The sequence below is a fragment of the Cherax quadricarinatus genome, chromosome 7 (genome assembly GCF_038502225.1).
Source record: "Cherax quadricarinatus isolate ZL_2023a chromosome 7, ASM3850222v1, whole genome shotgun sequence".
In the NCBI taxonomy this organism is placed as follows: Eukaryota; Metazoa; Arthropoda; class Malacostraca; order Decapoda; family Parastacidae; genus Cherax; species Cherax quadricarinatus.
In genome coordinates, this window is record NC_091298.1 from 51844803 (window position 1) to 51865998 (window position 21196).

A 21196-nucleotide genomic window follows, 5' to 3' on the forward strand; every position below is an offset into this window, starting at 1 on the left:
AGATTGCAGTACCACCCCCAACTTGGTATGGTCTACAGTTGTGGATTACCGTGTATCCTGGTAATGGGTAGATATCTATTGCGTCCTGCTTAAGCCAGGTCTCAGTAAGAATAATGCAGGAGAAGGGTGTCTTTAGTGACTCAAGGAGTGCCAGGAGGTCATCATAGTGTTTGCTTAAGGACCTGATGTTGTAGTTAAGAACTGATAGACTTTGAGAAGTGTTCAGGATAGTGCTGGCTTGTGATGCTGTGAGATATAAGCGACTATTGGCAGAAAGGTGGGCTAGTGCAAAGATGAGTAGTGGGGGGGTTGAAGAGGGTTGGAATAGTTTTAAAAATGCAGTATTAGAATGTGGGGCAGAAGTTTGTGGTTATAGGAGGGTGGGGGCAGGAGGAAGGAGGAGTGATTGGTGGAATGATGAAGTAAAGGGTGTGATAAAAGAGAAAAAGGTAGCTTATGAGAGGTTTTTACAAAGCAGAAGTGTTATAAGAAGAGCAGAGTATATGGAGAGTAAAAGAAAGGTAAAGAGAGTGGTGAGAGAGTGCAAAAGGAGAGCAGATGATAGAGTGGGAGAGGCACTGTCAAGAAATTTTAATGAAAATAAGAAAAAATTTTGGAGTGAGTTAAACAAGTTAAGAAAGCCTAGGGAAAATATGGATTTGTCAGTTAAAAACAGAGTAGGGGAGTTAGTAGATGGGGAGATGGAGGTATTGGGTAGATGGCGAGAATATTTTGAGGAACTTTTAAATGTTAAGGAAGAAACAGAGGCAGTAATTTCATGCACTGGTCAGGGAGGTATACCATCTTTTAGGAGTGAAGAAGAGCAGAATGTAAGTGTGGGGGAGGTACGTGAGGCATTACGTAAAATGAAAGGGGGTAAAGCAGCTGGAACTGATGGGATCATGATAGAAATGTTAAAAGCAGGGGGGGATATAGTGTTGGAGTGGTTGGTACTTTTGTTTAATAAATGTAAGAAAGAGGGGAAGGTACCTAGGGATTGGCAGAGAGCATGTATAGTCCCTTTATATAAAGGGAAAGGGGACAAAAGAGACTGTAAAAATTATAGAGGAATAAGCTTACTGAGTATACCAGGAAAAGTGTACGGTAGGGTTATAATTGAAAGAATTAGAGGTAAGACAGAATGTTGGATTGTGGATGAGCAAGGAGGTTTTAGAGTGGGTAGGGGATGTGTAGATCAGGTGTTTACATTGAAGCATATATGTGAACAGTATTTAGATAAAGATAGGGAAGTTTTTATTGCATTTATGGATTTAGAAAAGGCATATGATAGAGTGGATAGAGGAGCAATGTGGCAGATGTTGCAAGTATATGGAATAGGTGGTAAGTTATTAAATGCTGTAAAGAGTTTTTATGAGGATAGTGAGGCTCAGGTTAGGGTGTGTAGAAGAGAGGGAGACTACTTCCCGGTAAAAGTAGGTCTTAGACAGGGATGTGTAATGTCACCATGGTGGTTTAATATATTTATAGATGGGGTTGTAAAGGAAGTAAATGCTAAGGTGTTTGGGAGAGGGGTGGGATTAAATTATGGGGAATCAAATTCAAAATGGGAATTGACACAGTTACTTTTTGCTGATGATACTGTGCTTATGGGAGATTCTAAAGAAAAATTGCAAAGGTTAGTGGATGAGTTTGGGAATGTGTGTAAAGGTAGAAAGTTGAAAGTGAACATAGAAAAGAGTAAGGTGATGAGGGTGTCAAATGATTTAGATAAAGAAAAATTGGATATCAAATTGGGGAGGAGGAGTATGGAAGAAGTGAATGTTTTCAGATACTTGGGAGTTGACGTGTCGGCGGATGGATTTATGAAGGATGAGGTTAATCATAGAATTGATGAGGGAAAAAAGGTGAGTGGTGCGTTGAGGTATATGTGGAGTCAAAAAACGTTATCTATGGAGGCAAAGAAGGGAATGTATGAAAGTATAGTAGTACCAACACTCTTATATGGGTGTGAAGCTTGGGTGGTAAATGCAGCAGCGAGGAGACGGTTGGAGGCAGTGGAGATGTCCTGTTTAAGGGCAATGTGTGGTGTAAATATTATGCAGAAAATTCAGAGTGTGGAAATTAGGAGAAGGTGTGGAGTTAATAAAAGTATTAGTCAGAGGGCAGAAGAGGGGTTGTTGAGGTGGTTTGGTCATTTAGAGAGAATGGATCAAAGTAGAATGACATGGAAAGCATATAAATCTATAGGGGAAGGAAGGCGGGGTAGGGGTCGTCCTCGAAAGGGTTGGAGAGAGGGGGTAAAGGAGGTTTTGTGGGTAAGGGGCTTGGACTTCCAGCAAGCGTGCGTGAGCGTGTTAGATAGGAGTGAATGGAGACGAATGGTACTTGGGACCTGACGATCTGTTGGAGTGTGAGCAGGGTAATATTTAGTGAAGGGATTCAGGGAAACCGGTTATTTTCATATAGTCGGACTTGAGTCCTGGAAATGGGAAGTACAATGCCTGCACTTTAAAGGAGGGGTTTGGGATATTGGCAGTTTGGAGGGATATGTTGTGTATCTTTATATGTGTATGCTTCTAGACTGTTGTATTCTGAGCACCTCTGCAAAAACAGTGATAATGTGCGAGTGTGGTGAAAGTGTTGAATGATGATGAAAGTATTTTCTTTTTGGGGATTTTCTTTCTTTTTTTGGGTCACCCTGCCTCGGTGGGAGACGGCCGACTTGTTGAAAAAAAAAAAAAAAAAAAAAAAACTTTCCAATAGGTTTTGATTGTGTGTTAGATTATGGAGGTTTAGATCAGGGTCAATGTGATCATTCATCTTTTAAGTTTAAATAGTGGTTATTTATATTTTGTATTATGTGGCGAGTTTTAATACTGATTTCTGTAGTGGTGGGAGGTTTGGACAAGTATATAGCTAAAGCACTTTGGTCATATAGAGTATAGTCACTAATAAACATAATGAAGTTGATATTGTCTGTGTGTTGTGCTAGAATGAGCTAAAGTACAACTAGGTGTAAACTAATACTATAAAAAAAAAATTACAAATGGCACCAGACTCGCTCTTGTAATTGCACTAAGGTCTAATATAATGAATTTGGTGTTGTCTATGTATTGAGCTAGAATGAGCTTAAGTACAACTAGGTATAAACTTATAATATAAAAATACAAAATAAAATGATACTTGCAATTGCACTAAGGTCTGATAAAGTTGTTAACAAGAACAAGAGTATAACTAGATATAAATTGACAAAATAAAATTGACAAATTAAAGTACCAAAAGAATAATAAATAAAAAATAAAAATGGCAATGACTTGGTTATAATATGATAGTAAGATGGTAGACAGGTACACAGGTACAAAGGATAATATTAAGGTTGGATTTGAATATACAAACTTGAAAGTTTGGCAACAAAAGGTTAAGAAAAGTATAAAATAATGATTAATGCACAAAAGTAAAATTGACTGGTAGTAAATATGGTGTTTAAAAAAAAAATTAGCAAGTAATAATGATTACAAAAACGATTAATTAATAAAAATAAAATGAAAAAGTAATGTTTATTTCAAGTATTAAATTTTAAGAACAGTTATTTGGATTCAATATTGCACTGGTAGTTATACTAGAGGTTATTTGGCAGTACAAGGTATTTAAGAGTACTCTAAGATAGTAAATGTGGTATTAAAACAGGTTATGGTAATTAGACAAGTAATGGTAATTAAATGATGTCAAAAATGTTAAGAGTAAATTGTACCGATAGTAAAAATGGTATTTGATTATTAATTTTAGTAAGTAATATCAATTAATAATATTTAAAGGTAGTAATATGGATAGAGTAAGTATCAATTCAGCTAATATTTAAGCAAACAATAGTAAATAAGAAAATTACATAAGGTGACTTATGCTTACAAGTAAAATCACATAATGAGGTAGTTGATTATTTAATTACTAAGAGATTGTACTAAGACATTTAAACAATAATGGTGCAAAACTTACACTACACTACGTAGGCTTTTAGGTTGGACATTGTTTAGTTATTCTCTGTAAGATTAGTATCCCTGAGAAATCGTGATAGATCATTCTCGTTCGTGATTGTGTACAGTTGACCTACATTTGTTTTCCTAACTAGAATTTTCCCATCCCGTGTGAAGCATTGGTGTATTGCGTCATTATTCTCCCGCTTCAGTTTTCTGACTATACAAAAGGTTCTGACGTTTTTTGGTAAGACACTCGTTTATGTATACCTCTTTCTTTACTTTAATAGATGCAATTATTAAGTCTTTTTTCCTGTCATGTGAGTGGAATCTAAGCATAACACTTTTTCTACCATGGGATCCTAATAACCTGGCTTCCTTTATTTCTGACTCTGGTACTGTAACTTTTGTTTGGTCCTCTATGATCTGGAGAGTAATTTCTTTACTGTTTGTTTGGTTCATATCACTGGGAAAAAGTGGACTGTTAACTATTACTGTGTCCGATAGTTTATCTTGCTCAGTTTTATCTTCTTGGAGAGCAGTCACTGAACTGGTTATCTAAGTTGTTCTTCCATTCTTTTACTGCTTCTTCAACCTTTGTATGGCTATCTATGACTGTTTGGATGGTCTTGCCATAGTTAGTCATTCCTGGTGTTGATAACTTTTGTTCAAGACTGAGGATTTTGTTCTCGAGTTGTGTCATCCTGGTGTCTTGTTTTGTTAGCGTCTCTCGAAGATTCATATTTTCAATAACTAAGGTGGAGATGCATGACTTTAGGGTATCTAGATCGTTGGTCATATCTGAGAGACTACTTGGTAGGTTGAATCCGGGGAAGAGAGAAGTGGTTGGGGTGGAGGCAGCCATGTTTGTTGGTATTGTTATGGTGTCGCCTTGAGCGGTGGTGAGAGGGGTGGTAGGTGAGCCGGCGTCGTCCTGGGTACACTTGTTAATTAAATACAGTGGAACCTCAAAAATCGAACTGCTCTCAACACGACCAATTATGTAAGTGTATTTTTGTAAGTGCTTTTATAAGTGTATTTTTGAGGGTCTGAAATGGAATAATCTAATTTACATTATTCCTGATGGGAATAAATTCATTCGGTAAAGGCACTCGAACAGCCTTCTGGACCGAAGAAAGTTCGATATTTGAGGTTCCACTGTAGTTGATTTTTCAGTGTTTTCTTGCTGGCCTTGGTGCTGTTTCCTCTGAGATTTCGCCTCATAATACTACAGGAATTGTTGTAGTTAAGAAGAGGTTGTAGTTATACAAAGCTTAGGGTTACGTTGTTCGGCTGGCAGCGGGGTGTTGCTTTGGGTTTGAGGGCAGTCTTCCTTCCTTCCTTCAAACTACTACTACTTTCAGCAAATCGGCCTTTCACCACCGATGCAGGGTGGCCCAAAAAGAAAAACAAGTTTCTCTATTTAACTTTAGTAATGTATACAGGAGAAGGGGTTACTAGCTCCTTGCTCCCGGAATTTTAGCCGCCTCTTATGACACGCGTGGCTTACGGTGGAAGAATTCTACTCCACTTCCTCATGGAGATAAGAGGAAATAAACAAGAACAAGAACCAGTAAGAAAATAGAAGAAAACACAGAGGGGTGTGTGTATATATATATGCTTGTACACGCATGTGTAGTGTGACCTAAGTGTAAGTAGAAGCAGCAAGACGTACCTGAAATCTTGCATATTTATGAGACAGAAAGAAGACACAGCAATCCTACCATCATGTAAAACAATTACAGGCTTTTGTTTTACACTCACTTGGCAGGATGGTACTACCTCTAATATTCAAACTTATGCCTTTTTAATTATTGTTAAAAATATATAGTCTGTTTTTTATTTTAATAATTTGGTCTCTCTTAGTTGTAGTGCAGTATAATCACTTGTGTAATATACTTGTGTCTTTACAGGTGGCAATACTATGCATATAGCAGCTGGAATTTTCTTCATAATGTCAGCACTGGTGGGATCCGAGGGATATCTTCACCTGCTTAACTTGCCATGTGTAGATGTGTTTCATTACTTGTTGGTGGCTGTCAACTACTGTGTGGCTTGGGGCTTCAAAACTGAAGTGTAATTTAAGACTTCAAGAAGACCTCTTATGACACATTGCCAGATGTTGAAACTTGTCACTACTGCCTCGACTGTGGAAGATAAGACTATTGCAAAGTTTGATTTTTTTCAATGTTCATCAATCAATAGTTATTGTTTCAACTTTTAGATTGGCTATACTTAAAGATACAGTTTCTTTTTAGAGGTTTGTTCATGGATGCTTCTTGGGAATATAAGACCAAAAGTAAATATATATTGCATTTATAGGAATCAACTTACATGAGTAAGAGAGAGGAAAAATTTGATCTGTATATGGTAGTCTTGATTAATGTGCAAGTTACTTTCCTGAAAATTGGCATGTAATGTAAGCTCGCAATAGTTAGAATGAGGAACATATACAAAAAATGGGTTATGTTCTCTGGATCACAAAAAAAAAGCAAAGCTGTTATTTTTTATTGGGTTAAAAATTCAAAAAGGAGACATTTCATCTTAAATTTGGGTTGCTGTTGCTTGTTAATATGCAAAATGTGTGGAGAGGTTTGGTATGGCCCAGCACAATACCTGTACGAACAAATGGCAGGCAGTATGAGGTACCAACATTGTTAAAAATAAGCCAGATGTCCTTACCAAAACTTACATTAATGTGCCAGACCTGTACCAAACAAATATATACTAAAGATGAATGCATTTCAGAAAGTAATAACCAAGAGAATCCCAGTGCTGTAATAGAAACGTGTCATGGTTGTTGTTTTTTAAGAGCTGCGATGGCTTCAGCCAATTGTCATTCTTCTAGTAGTGTAGAGGGGCAATAGGACTCATTACAGTAAGCTGTAGTGGCCCAACTTGGGGTAAATAGAAATGCTTTTCATGGTTGTGTCTCAAATTAAAACATCTTTCATGTCTGTACTGCAGTCAAGATCACACCTTCAGTATATAACTTGGTCGTTTATTACATTTTTTCATTAATATTAGTCACTAACTTGTTCAACAATTTTTTAAGTAGGATTAGAGTAATTCCATGGTCGTTAAAGACATGGAAATGTGTAATTACAAGGTTATGAGTTACGAGCCTTTCTGCACCACCTCGGAGTTTTTTTTTTTTTCTCAAAATTTACATAGTGAACGATCATTCACAGTTCTACACTTTGTACTTTGGTGTAATAATTCATTTGTACTTTATTGGATTCTACTGCATTTAGATGTCAGTCTGAGGTCCTCTTCAGCAAAAGAGGACTTTAGACAGAGGTTTAAATCATCATCATCATTCAATGCACTGGCTGTATTCCACCGAGGCGAGTTGACCCAAAAGGAAAAACGAATCCTTCTCCTTTTGCATTTAGTAACGTATAAAGGAGAAAAGGTTAAGAGGTTTAAACCTACAGAAGAATTTTTTCCTAGCTTTGTCTCGATGAAGGTTGATTCATGCTATTGGTAATTGTTCATAACAAACCATACCATGGGTGGGGCTTGAACCTGCGGTCAGAGAATCGTAAAACTCCAGACCGACACGTTATCCGTTGGGCCAGGTGGGTACAATAAGATTCATCCAGTTAGGTATATTTATACACCATAGGAAGGTTAGCATAGGAACCACTGTGACCACAAATGCAAGTTTTTACAGATGGATCTCTTGCCAGCATGACCATAACAAACTCTAGCTCAAGTCCCCTCAAAGCCATCAGCACATCAGTCTGGAGTTTTATGACTCTGACTGCGGGTTCATGTCCCACCCATGGTATGGTTTATTTGCAATCGTGTCACTACGATTTCATGAGTCATGTTCATAACACTTTGATGCTCCACAGTATATTGACTTGCTCACATGAAAATTTAAATATTGAAAAATGAAGCTCAAATCAAGGAGATAAGTTAAAATTTGAAATTTTTTGAAAAATATAATGCAGTGAAAATGTAATTATTCATTAGTATTTTCATGTTTCAGAAGTTAGTAATGAAGTACAGTTTTATGTGACTTTTGTGGTGCACCTTGGAATGTTTTCTGCATCAATGTTCAGTGTTTTTGTCGAAATGCGTGTTCATTAATTTTTTTCTTGTTCGTGGGAAATGATCCAACACATGTGTACAGTGAATGTAAAGACACATGAGTGAGCTCAGAGAGAGCTAGAATTTAGCTTTAAGTAAAACCTGGTTTTGAGCAGACATGTGTTTTCATAGTAGTGTTGGTACAGTAGCCCCTTCTTTAGCATAGGGGCTATTTTACTAAAAAATTGACCTGTAAAATAAAAATGTGTTAAATACAGTGAAAAAAAATAGTTTGTTACAAGCATCTCAGTTATGTCCCCATTCCTTCCTTCATCTTGTCAGTAACATTATTAATCAATGTGGCATGCTGTTAACTAAGTACAAGCTTGCTAATAAGTGGTTCGGCCCATGGTACAAGTAAATGCATTCTTCTTCTTCTTTCAACGTACCAGCCGTATCCCACCGAGGTGGGGTGGCCCAAAAGGAAAAACGAAAGTTTCTCCTTTCAAATTTAGTAATATATACAGGAGAAGGGGTTACTAGCCCCTTGCTCCCTGCATTTTAGTCACCTCTTATGACACGCATGGCTTACGGAGGAGGAATTCTCTTCCACTTCCCCATGGAGATAAGAGGAAATAAACAAGAACAAGAACTTGAAAGAAAATAGAAGAAAACCCAGAGGGGTGTGTATATATATGCTTGTACATGTATGTGTAGCGTGACCTAAGTGTAAGTAGAAGTAGCAAGATGTACCTGAAATCTTGCACATTTCTTTCTTTCTTTCAACACATCAGCCATATCCCACAGAGGCGGGGTGGCCCAAAAGATAAAACGAAAGTTTCTCCTTTTACATTTAGTAATATATACAGGAGAAGGGGTTACTAGCCCCTTGCTTCTGGCATTTTAGTCGCCTCTTACAACACGCATGGCTTATGGAGGAAGAATTCTGATCCACTTCCCCATGGAGATAAGAGGAAATAGACAAGAACAAGAACTAGAAAGAAAATAAAAGAAAACCCAGAGGGGTATGTATATATATGCTTGTACATGTATGTGCAGTGTGACCTAAGTGTAAGTAGAAGTAGCAAGACGTACCTGAAATCTTGCATGTTTATGAAGCAGAAAAAAGGACACCAGCAATCCTACCATCATGTAAAACAAGTACAGGCTTTCGTTTTACACTCACTTGGCAGGACAGTAGTACCTCCCTGGGCGGTTGCTGTCTACCAACCTACTACCTAGGGTAAATGCATTCATAATTGTAAAATCCACATTTATTGCTGAAATTTTACCCCACAAATAGGAACCTACCTTCACCAAATAAGCGTATACTAAAGATAAATGTATTTTATAAAGTAATGGGGAAAACTGTTTAGGGTCATGTCTGGGAGGCTGGTGAGGGCTCATGCCTCTTAACTTCCACCCCAGGAAATATTTGAGACTTTGTAGAATGTGCTCTCCAACATGACAGTACAAGTGTAAATTGTTTGTATAGGTTTAATTTGTGATCTGTACATAAGGCGCTAATAATACCATGTTAACCTGTAAATGGTCCAAACGTATATATACGTTCACTACCCCAGTGCCCCAAATATTTTGGAAAATAAAAAAATAATTTTTTTATAGAAATAAGGAGCACATTTTTCTAAGTGTTACAAGATAAAAAAAAAAATTTAGGGTCAGTACTTACCCGGATATGAGGGCATGAAGTTGGCACTTGGTGATCACCTGACTACAATATGGAGTCCTGCTGCTTTCAGAAGTGTTGACGATATACCTTTTTTTCTGGTTTTCATATTATATTTTATAATTTTTTTGTTCTCATAATTACAATTTATAGTAGTTCTTGTCATTTCATGACCAATCATTGTTCTGACACTAACATTAGGTACTGAAATTGTACTCACATTGTCATAAACACATTGACTGGTGAACATTTACACCTGCCTTGGTCATTCACTATTGTCTAGGAATATATATAAAATATTTATAGGTCCCAGCAATGTTTTGGATACATGAGAGTATAAAAGAAGAAGGAGGAAGAAGAAAGAAGAAATTCCCTTGAAGCATGATGTCAGTGACAAGCATCCGGGAGGACATCGATAAGAGTTTGATAAGGGATGACGTTTGATGAGCATCGGCATCTCTGTCTCTGCTTATCTGTCTCTCTCTCAGAGAGAGCCACTGTGAACCAACAGGTATTCTTATGCATTATATCTACTAGCACAGTATAGCACTTCGGATAATTGTATTTGTGTGTACCTGTGAGACAGAGATAAGAAGAGATAGGCAGAGACAGAGATGGGTAGACAGACAGGTAGACAGAGACAGGTAGAGACAGATAGACATATAGACAAAGATAGACAGTGACAAATACAGATAGACAGACACTAAACTTAAGGTTAATATGACATTACATCAGTGAATCCTTGGTGTTTGCCGCACTGTTTGCTTTAGCTGGTGCTCATTTTAACTGGCGCTCCTACAAGGTACTAAGTGGTCCCAGAATTTTTTGATATGGTACATAGCGAGTGTAAAGACCCATTCTATGCTGACCAGGCATCTCAGACCAATCGTGCCAAACTTGGAGGCAGGAAAAATAAAACATATAAGTTTGGGGCACTAGCGGTAAGAACGTATATATACATTTGGACCATTTACAGGTTAAAGAAAGTGAGGAGGAATTAGACTGCACCACATGCTCGTGTATGTGCCCATCTGTCTGTACTCGCCTATTTGTGGTTGCAGGGGTCAAGTCATAGCTCTTCTCTCACCTGGGTTTTTGCCCATGTGTGTGTGTATGCTTGCCTGTGTCTGAATCAGAGTCCAGGCCCCTGGTCTAAAACTCGTCCACAGGGTCCAAGAATTAACCCTTTCAGGGTCCACAGGCCCTCTCAGACTTGTTCTCAGGGTCCCCCAAATTTAAAAAAAAAAAAAAAAATATTTTTTCTTATGAAAAGATAGAGAATCTTTTCCCGATCATAATGACACCAAAAGTATGAAAACTTACGGAATTATGCTCTCGCGAAGTTAGCGGTCTCGACGATGCTTACGCATCGGTGATTTTGCCCACTTTGAGCCCTATTTTTGGCCAATTCCAATGTACTAGTCGACAAAAATCATAACTATTTCGCTAGAACTCCATTTTTTCTATCGAATAAGTACAAGAAACCACCAATTTACTGATTTCAACTATCCAATACAGTGGTCATAATTTAGCAATTTTGCCAATTTCACACAAATTTCAAAAGATGCCATTTCCAAATAGGGTCCAGAATAAACAAGAAAGACATTCCTGGCACTAAAATAACATTTTCTCTGTTCATTAGCCACGTCCCCACGCCCCTCTTACATTCTATTGCTTTCCATTTTGAATTTTTATTTTCACAAATAATAGAAGATTTACTGTTATGCAGACATGCTATAAATAATATCGGTGCACTTGTGAAAGAATATTAGACTCACCAGTTGATGTGTATTGGACGCTTGGCATGATTTGTTTACTTTTGAACTTTGGTAAAAATTGAACATTTCTGCTACTTTGAGCTCAATTTCAAGGTACTTTTCATTGTAAAACCAGTCAAAATCATTTCAGTTTCTGTAATATGTCTTCCATTCTATACAATGAGACCAGGAAAACTAGAATACAACAATAAATACCATACGAAAATACAGTGCAAAGTCGCTGTTTTAATCCAAAAACATTGTCAAAGTTTTTTTTTCTCATTACGCACTGTGTGCTGCAGGATTTTTTTTATACTGCGCACACTGACCACATAGACCCATTCTTTCATATGTAGGCCTACCAGCTTTCTCTCACAAGATTTGAAGGCGCTAGAATTTATGAGTACTAGTACGTCATGGACCCTGGTGCGTAAGCCGTACTAGTACGGCCGAAACCCTGAAAGGGTTAAAAAAAAAATACATGTATATTTTTTCTTGTGAAATGGCAGAGAATCTTTTTCTGAAGGTAATGAAACAAAACTACGAAATTTGATGGAAAATTGATGAAATTATGCTATTTTGAATTTTGTTGCATCAGCGATATTTACACATTGGCGATTCTGCCCACTTTGAGTCCTATTTTAGGCCAGTTACATTGTTCCAATAAACCAAATTCTTAGCTATTTCGCTAATACACCTTCCATTTTAGCAGCCGAGCACAAGAAACTGCCCAGTCAACTATTTCAACTACCCAAAAAAGTGATCAGAAATTGGTAATCTGTCCCTTTTCACACATTTCAGAATATTTCAATTTCAGAATAGGTCCAGCTACGTTTCCAGGCTTTACACATGAATTCCATTTTGATTTTTTATTCACACAAGAAAATAGAAGATTTACTATTATGCAATATTGTAATTATTGAATAAATAATATCAGTGCCTTTGTGAATGCATATTATAACCCCCAGTTGACACATTGGACGTATGATGTGATTTGTTTACTCTTGAACGTTGGCAGAAATTGAACCTTCCCTTACTTTTAGCTCAATTTTGAGCTATTTTCAATTCTAAAATTAATCAAAATCATTTCTACTTCTGTAATATATCTTTCATTTTATCAAATGAGACCAAGAAACCGTAAATGAAACCATAAAAACAATATGAAAATAAACTGCAAAGCTGCTGTTTTAAACCAAAAACATGGTCACAGGTTTTTTCATTATTCACTGCATGCTGCAGGATTGTTTTTACGTGGTCCACACTTACCACATAGACACATTCTCTCGTATCTAGGCCCAAATTTACCGCTCACAGCTTATCTGAGTGAGCTGAGCTCATGCTGTAGAACAATGGCACAGACCCTCAAGTGGTTAACTGTGCTATATTATCACCCTCGTGCATATTATTAATATAATATTTTCGTGGGAAAGCTAAATCTGTAAATGTCATACAACATTTAGTTAAAGGAAGATAATCAAGTTTGATTCAAGAAAGGAGATGGTACCTACATTGCCTCGAGTTCTTCGCCATCATCAAGGCCGCTCCTCATAGGGCCCTTATGCTTAGATCATAATAAATGAAATTTTTAAGGTAAATTTTGATATATAGTGCAGTGTTGAATAGTGAAAAGTATGAGGTCTCACATTGTCTCTGCAGTTGGTCATCAGCTGAGCTTCAGTATAGTGAATTGTGGGTGCTGGGGGGCCATCATTAACCCTTTCAGGGTCGGCAGGCCCTCTCCTAAACTTGTTCTCTGGGTTGGAAATTTTTCGAAAAAAAAAATTATTTTTTCTTATGAAATGATAGAGAATCTTTTCCTGATCATAATGACACCAAAAGTATGAAATTGATGAAAAACTTAGGGAATTATGCTCTCGCGAAGTTAGCGGTCTCGACGATGTTTACGCATCGGCGATTTCGCCCACTTTGAGCCCTATTTTCGGCCAATTCCAATGTACCAGTCAACAAAAATCATACCTATTTTGCTAGAACTCCAGTTTTTCTATCAATTGAGTACAAGAAACTACCCATTTACCGATTTCAACTATCCAATAAAGTGGTCAGAAATTGGCAATTTTTCCAATTTCACACAAATTTCAAAAGATGCCAATTTCCAAATAGGGTCCAGAATAAACAAGACAGATGTTCCTGGCACTAAAATAACATTTCCTCTGTTCATTAGTTATGTCCCCAGGCCTCTGTTATATTTCTTTTGTTTTCCACCTTGAATTTTTATTCTCGCAAAAAATAGAAGATTTACTGTTACGCAGACTACTGCATTAGTGTAGAAATGGTATAAATAATATCAGCTCACTTGTAAAAGAATATTAGACTCACCAGTTGACGTGTATTGGACACATAGCATGATTTGTTTACTTTTGAACTTTGGCAAAAATCGAACATTTCTGCTATTTTAAACTCAATTTCAAGGTACTTTTCATTGTGAAACCAATCAAAATCATCTCAATTTCCGTAATATGTCTTCCATTCTATAAAATGAGACCAGGAAAACTAGAATACAACCATAAATACCATACGAAAATAAACTGCCAAGTCACTGTTTTAAACCCAAAACACGGTCAGAGTTTTTTTTTCTCTCATTATGCACTGCGTGCTGCAGGAATTTTTTTTATACCGCTCACACTGACCACGTAAACCCATTCTTTCATATGTAGGCCTACCAGCTTTCTCTTGTTAGATTTGAAGGTGCTAGAATTTATGTGTACTAGTACGGCACCAACCCTGAAAGGGCTAACTATTGCTAGGTAAAGAGCAGTAGCAGCAACAGCACCAGCTGTAACAAGACTTATCCATATGTAAAGTCTAGTTTTCTTAGACCACCTGTGAAGGGTAAGAACTATTTTTTCATCATCAGCTCAGGAATTCTCTAGATATAAATGTATATCTAAGTGTTGAGCAGTCACCTGCCTGGATGAAAGACAAGCTACTTAAGTCATTCATTCTACCATGATCTTTCATCTGTCTTGACACAGGTGTTTTATGCAGTTTAAGCTTCATGTGATAAAACATTTTGGGGAAATAATAAAATGCACATTATAGCAAAGGGTACAGTAAATTAATACTGTTTTTAATAAATGCATAAATTCAAGAATCTTCTATAGTCAGGTTTGTTCCAATACATCCTTCACCTTTATATAAACTTTTTCTCTTTTTAATCAATCCCCAGTATATATGACCATTGTAGATTTACTGCCTGAAAACACGCACAGTCATACAAGGCATGTTGCAGTTTTTGAACTGTGCTATTGGCATGCCTCTGGCAAGACAGTGATGGAGTGAGTGATGATGAGTGTTTCTTCTTTTTTGTGTCACCCTGTGCAATTGTGAATTCTAGGTTAAAATGTTCATGTGCACTGAATTTTCTTTATCAAGTATTCTGATACACTACAGGAGTTCTGGAAAACATTAGTTAGGTTGAGAGATGTGTGTGTAGGACTTGGCTAGGATATGGGAAGTGGAGGTGGGCCACCACTTGTGACCATCCCTCTGTATGGCAGCCACATACATGTTGTACCAAAGCTTTTGATTTTTATTTTCTTGAGAAATTTTCATGTGCAATATAGTACTGCAATTTCTTCACATTAAGGGTTTGTTGGTTACTTTTTATGGAAATTGAATAACAAATTGTTATTTAGTATATTCCTGCTTATTCATAATAGAAAAAGTCCAAGGTGGCTTTTGTATGTAGAAGCCATGCTATTTTTTTCTGTATTTAACTCAAAATAGCCAACCTGCTGTTGTCAGCTGTCTCACTTGGTGAAATTGGTGTCTACCCCATGCAATGTTATGAAAATATGAATGAGCCAAATCTTCTGCTGTGAACAGGACAAAAATATTGCCACATTTCATAATCGATAGTATTTTTAGTATTTCACATTAACTTTATTGATATATAAATTCTGTCCTGGTTGGAAAATGGACTGATGTAAATGATCCAGTGATTAGATACTTTTTACACATAACTGACGTCTTGTAGTCTGAAGAAAGGTCGGGATACTGTAACAGGAACAATTTACTTTTAACCTGCAATTTGGAGAGTAAACTCAAGATGGCATTTCAGTCTGTCACAATTGAGAGAAAATTGGTAAAAGTTGGAAGACTTGTCAGATGAAGAGAGGAAGAGAAACTGAAGAGAGATCTGGTGGAGGGAAGGAGTGAAGAGAACAGAAATGTATCGTATAAAGGTGAGGGAGAGGATGGAAGATAGGTTAGTTGAAGAGAAGAAAGAGGTGGAGGAAAAGCTAGGATGGTGGCAGACTTGGAATGGAACACATTCCTCACATGTACTGTAGTGGGTCAGTTGGTGTGAGTTTGAGTTTGGGTTTTGTAGGCTCTCTTTATCTTATTCTTGAAGGGAAAGATAAACAACTTTATAAAAAAATTGTCTTTGGTACAAACTGGTGCATATTGCATTCATTTATTACTATGCTTAACAAAATTAAGAAGTTATCAGAGTAGTTTGTATGTTTCTGTATAGACAACCCAACCATGTAGCTATTGGCAAGGCTTCTTTGTGCATCCCTTATTTGTGTGTTCCTGTGGGTAACTCAATCTATGCAATTGCTTTTTGTTACTAACTCTTCTCCATGAATCCCTAATTTCTCTTATGTCACAGCTTTAGGTGCTGTATTGAAATCTAAGTTACAGTATCAGTTTCTCCATTAATATGGTAAATATTACATTGTCAGGTAAAGGGAAATGATGGAGGTTTCATCCTCCTTGAACTAATCACTGGGCAAGCTGCCCATTCATCTTTACATATGTTAAACAATGGGGATATCTTTTGTTTTTTGTTAACATATTCCTTTTGCTGCATCATTAGGTAAGCATTGTGCAACACTTGTTACAAATTTATGTATTAATGAATCTCAAAACTTGACTGTTAAATTGCCTAAAGTAAGTTAACTAGTCTCAGAGGAGAGGTTTGTATATTACACTGGTCCCCAGAATTAAGTAATAATCGGATTAAGTAACGTTTTTGCTTCAAAATATTGGCTCGGTTAACGACACTGAACTCGGTAAGTTATTCGTCCCGAATGTGTCCGCGTGCTGTGAGCGCCCCGGACACTCCATTCCCAGCCAGTGAGGACGATTCCACGCGTACATGCGATAAATTTTGTATTATTCAGTTGTTTTTAGTGCTTGTAACTGCTAAATAAGCCTCCATGGGCCCAAAGAAAGCTTCTAATGCTAGCCCTCTGGTAAAGAGGGTGAGAAACACTATTGAATTCAAGAAAGAGATCATCGCAAAATACGAAAGTGGAGTGCGTGTCTCCGAGCTGGCCAGGTTGTATAACAAACCCCATACAACCATCTTGGTCAAGAAAAAGGCAATCAAGGAAGCTGTTGTTGCGAAAGGTGCAAATGTGCTTACAAAACAGAGATCGCAAATACTCAAAGATGTGGAGACTTTGTTATTGGTGTGGATCAACGAGAAACAATTATCAGGAGATGGTGTTATGCAGTCAGTTATATGTGAAAAGGCAAGGCAGTTGCATGATGATCTCATCAAGAAAATGCCTGGAACTAATGCTGATATTGGTGAATTTAAGGCCAGCAAAGGCTGGTTTGAGAGATTTAAGAATTGTAGTGGCATACACAGTGTGATAAGGGATGGTGAGGGTGCCAGTTCTGACAAAAAAGCGGCTGAAACATGTGTTCAGGAATTTAAGGGGTACATAGGGGCTGAAAAATTAAAACCCCAATAAATGTTCAATTGTGACAAAACAGGCCTTTTTTTTTGGAAGAAAATGCCAAAAAAGGACCTACATTACTCACGAGGAAAAAGCACTCCCAGGACACAAACCTAAGGAAGACAGGCTAACTCTCGTGTTTTGTAGTAATGCTAGTGGGAATTTGAAAGTGAAGCCTTTACTGGTGTATCACTCTGAAACTCCCAGAGTGTTCAAGAAAAACAGTGTCATCAAGAGTAAATTGTGTGTGATGTGGAGGGCAAACAGTAAGGCATGGGTCATGAGGGACATGTTCCTTGATTGGTTCCATGAGGTGTTTGGCCCCAGTGTGAAAAAATACCTCCTGGAAAATAAATTGGAACTCGAGTGCCTCCTGGTAATGGACAATGCTCCTCCTCGTCCTCTAGACTTAGAAGAGCGAATGGTGCCGGAGTTTCGTTTTATCAAAGTGAAGTTTTTGCCTCCTAATACCACTCCTCTCCTCCAGCCCATGGACTAGCAGGTCATTTCAAATTTCAAAAAACTGTACACCAAAGCAGTGTTTCAAAAGTGCTTTGAGGTGATCTCAGACACTGAATTGACCCTAAAAGAGTTCTGGAAAGATGACTGCAGTATCCTCAGTTGCATAAACCTTATAGGTAATGCTTGGGAGGGAGTGACTTGCAGGACTTTGAACTCTGCTTGGAGAAAATTGTGGCCAGAATGTGCACAAGAGAGGGATTTTGATGAGTTTGGGGCTGACCCTGAGGAGCCTATGCCAGTTGTGGAATCTATTGTGGCATTGGGGAATAACATGGGGTTGGATGTGAGTTTGGAGGATGTGGAAGAGTTGGTGGAGGACAACGATGAAGAGCTAACCACTACAGAGCTGCAAGACCTTCAGGTGCAACAGCAACAGACCACAGCTCAGGAATTTCCTTTAGAGGTGGAGGGAGAGAGATGGAGGAAGGTGCCTTCTTCAACGGTTAAGGACATTTGTACAATGTGGACAAAGGTGCAGGCATTTATGGGTGAACATCACCCTGACACAGCTGTTGCAAGCTGTGCTGGCAGCATCTACAATGACAATATTGTGTCCCATTTTAGGGAAATCTTAAGACACCCCAGAAACAGAGCTCTCTGGACAGATATTTTGTGCGACAGGGCTCCAGTGACTCTCAAGCTGGTCCTAACGGCATTAAAAAACAAAGGGAAGTAACCCAGGAAAAGGAGTTATTACCTGAAGTCTTTATGGAAGGGGATTCCCCTTCCAAACAATAGTACACCTCCTCCTGTCTCATCAATCATCAATAAGTCTTCAATAAAGGTAAGTGTTATTTTAGTAATGTTTTACACAGCATGTCTCGTTGTTTTCTGTGTAGGAAATGTATGTTTCATGTAAAAAAATGATTTTGTTTAATACTTTTGGGTGTCTGGAATGGATTAATTGGATTTCCATTATTTCTTATGGGGAAAATTGATTCGGATTAAGTCAGATTCGGTATAAGACACTCTCTGGAACGGATTAATTACGTCATCCCGGGGTCCACTGTATGTGTATACAGCCAATGTGCATTTTACTTTAACTCTTTCAGGGTCAACAGGCCCTCTCAGAGACTTGTTCTCAGGGTCGGCCAAATTTAAAAAAAAAAAAAAAAATTCATATGAAAAGATAGAGAACCTTTTCCCGATCATAATGACACCAAAAGTATGAAATTTGATGGAAAACTTACGGAATTATGCTCTCGCGAGGTTAGCGGTCTCGACGATGTTTACGCATCGGCGATTTTGCCCACTTTGAGCCCTATTTTCGGCCAATTCCAGTGTACTTGTCGACAAAAATCTTAACTATTTCACTAGAACTCCATTTTTTCTATCGAATGAGTACAAGAAAACACCAATTTACCGATTTCAACTATCCAATACAGTGGTCAGAATTTAGCAATTTTGAAAATTTCACACAAATTTCAAAAGATGCCAATTTCCGAATAGGGTCCAGAATAAACAAGAAAGACTTTCCTGGCACTAAAATAACATTTCCTCTGTTCATTAGTCACGTCCCCACGCCCCTCTTACATTCTTTGGCTTTCCACTTTGAATTTTTATTCTCACAAAAAAATAGAAGATTTACTGTTATGCAGACTACTGCATTAGTGTAGAAATGCTATAAATAATATCATCGCATTTGTGAAAGAATATTAGACTCACCGGTATTGGATGCATAGCATGATTTGTTTACTTTTGAACTTTGGTAAAAGTCGAACATTTCTGCTACTTTGAGCTCAATTTCAAGGTACTTTTCTTTGTAAAACCAATGTCTTCCATTCTATAAAATGAGACCAGGAAAACTAGAATACAACAATAAATACCATACGAAAATACAGTGCAAAGTCTCTGTTTTAATCCAAAAACACGGTCAAAGTTTTTTTTTTTCTCATTACGCACTGTGTGCTGCAGGATTTTTTTTATACCGCGCACACTGACCACATAGACCTATTCTTTCATATGTAGGCCTACCAGCTCTCTCACTAGATTTAAGGGCGCTAGAATTAGGCGTACTAGTACTTCAAAAACCCTGGTGCGTAAGCCGTACTAGTACGGCCGAAACCCTGAAAGGGTTAAACAAGAATTTGATCATTTATACAGTACTTACCAGCACTGTATGCTGCAAACCATAATATTGAATTATTGTTTATGCATATTCAGTGATGCATACTTTTTAAGCATTTATTGTTCCGGTGTTAAAATATACTTTTAGGACACCATTTTTCTGTAATTTATGTTATGACGACCAGTATGACTTGAAAACATAAATGGAGTCTGATACTATGTAAAGAACATAATGTTTATTTAACCACTGTATGGGTGGGGTTAGAACCTATGACAAGTGAATTGTAAAACTCCAGGTCAGAGAATGGGTACTAACACCACCCATATAGTGGTTTGTCAGCAATCTTATTGGTAATAACATAAGTTATTTTGCTCTGAGTTTAATGAAGTATGTAATTGTATCATTCTCTGAAGTAAAATTTAGGTACAGTAGACCCTTATATTATTATACGGTAGTTACATTCCTGAAAATGCCATGTTAGATAAACTGAAGAACTTATGGGGAAAATAGGGTTACGTTCCTGGGAGCCCCCCAAAAAGCCAAACAACTGTATTTTTAAACCTCCAGATCTTACAAAAATTAACCCTTTCAGGGTTGGTGCCATACAAGTATAGCTTGCACGCTTGAGTTAGTGCCGTACTAGTACGCATAAATTCTAGCGCCTTCAAATCTAGTGAGAGAAAGCTGGTAGGCCTACATATGAAAGAATCGTTCTGTGTGGTCAGTGTGTGCAGTATAAAAAAGTTCATGCAGCACAGTGCATAATGAGAGAAAAAAACTTTGACCGTGTTTTTGGTTTAAAACAGCGACTTTGCAGTGAATTTTTGCATGGTATTTATGGTTGTATTTTAGTTTTCCTGGTCTCATTTTCTAGAATGGAAGAAATATTACAGAAATTGAAATGATTTTGATTGGTTTCACAATGAAAAGTACCTTGAAATTGAGTTCAAAGTAGCAGAAATGTTCGATTTTTGCCAAAGTTCAGTAGTAAACAAATCATGCCACGCGTCCAATACATGTCAACTGGTGAGTCTAATGTTCTTTCACAAGTTTCTGGAGTTTATCTGGAGAGAGTTCCGGGGGTCAACGCCCCCGCGGCCCGGTCTGTGACCAGGCCTCCTTAGGTCAGTGTCCCAGGATGCGACCCACACCAGTCGACTAACATCCAGGTACCCATTTTACTGATGGAGAACATAGACAACAGGTGGAAAGAAACACGTCCAATGTTTCTACTCTGGCTGGGAATCGAACCCAGGCCCTCACCGTGTGAAGCGAGAGCGTTAACCACCAGGCCACCAGAGCCCAAGTGCGCTGATATTATTTATATGATTTCTACACCATTTCTACGCTAATGCAGTAGTAGTCTGCATAACAGGAAATTTTCTATTTTTTGTAAGAATAAAAATTCAAAGTGGAAAGCAAAAGAAATATAACAGAGGCCTGGGGACATGACTAATGAACAGAGGAAATGTTATTTA

General features: G+C 37.7%; 1 protein-coding gene across 3 annotated transcripts in view; it reads left to right on the forward strand.

Moving 5' to 3' along the window:
• Positions 1–12359, forward strand: part of LOC138852360 (uncharacterized) — a 126967-nt gene extending 114608 nt beyond the window's left edge. For all 3 annotated transcript variants that reach the window (XM_070082443.1, XM_070082442.1, XM_070082441.1), the window contains one exon: positions 5846–12359. In XM_070082443.1, coding sequence (XP_069938544.1) covers positions 5846–6012 — 167 coding nt within the window. In that variant the 3' untranslated portion in view covers positions 6013–12359. The remainder of the gene's footprint in view (positions 1–5845) is intronic.
• The last annotated feature ends 8837 nt before the right edge of the window (positions 12360–21196 follow it).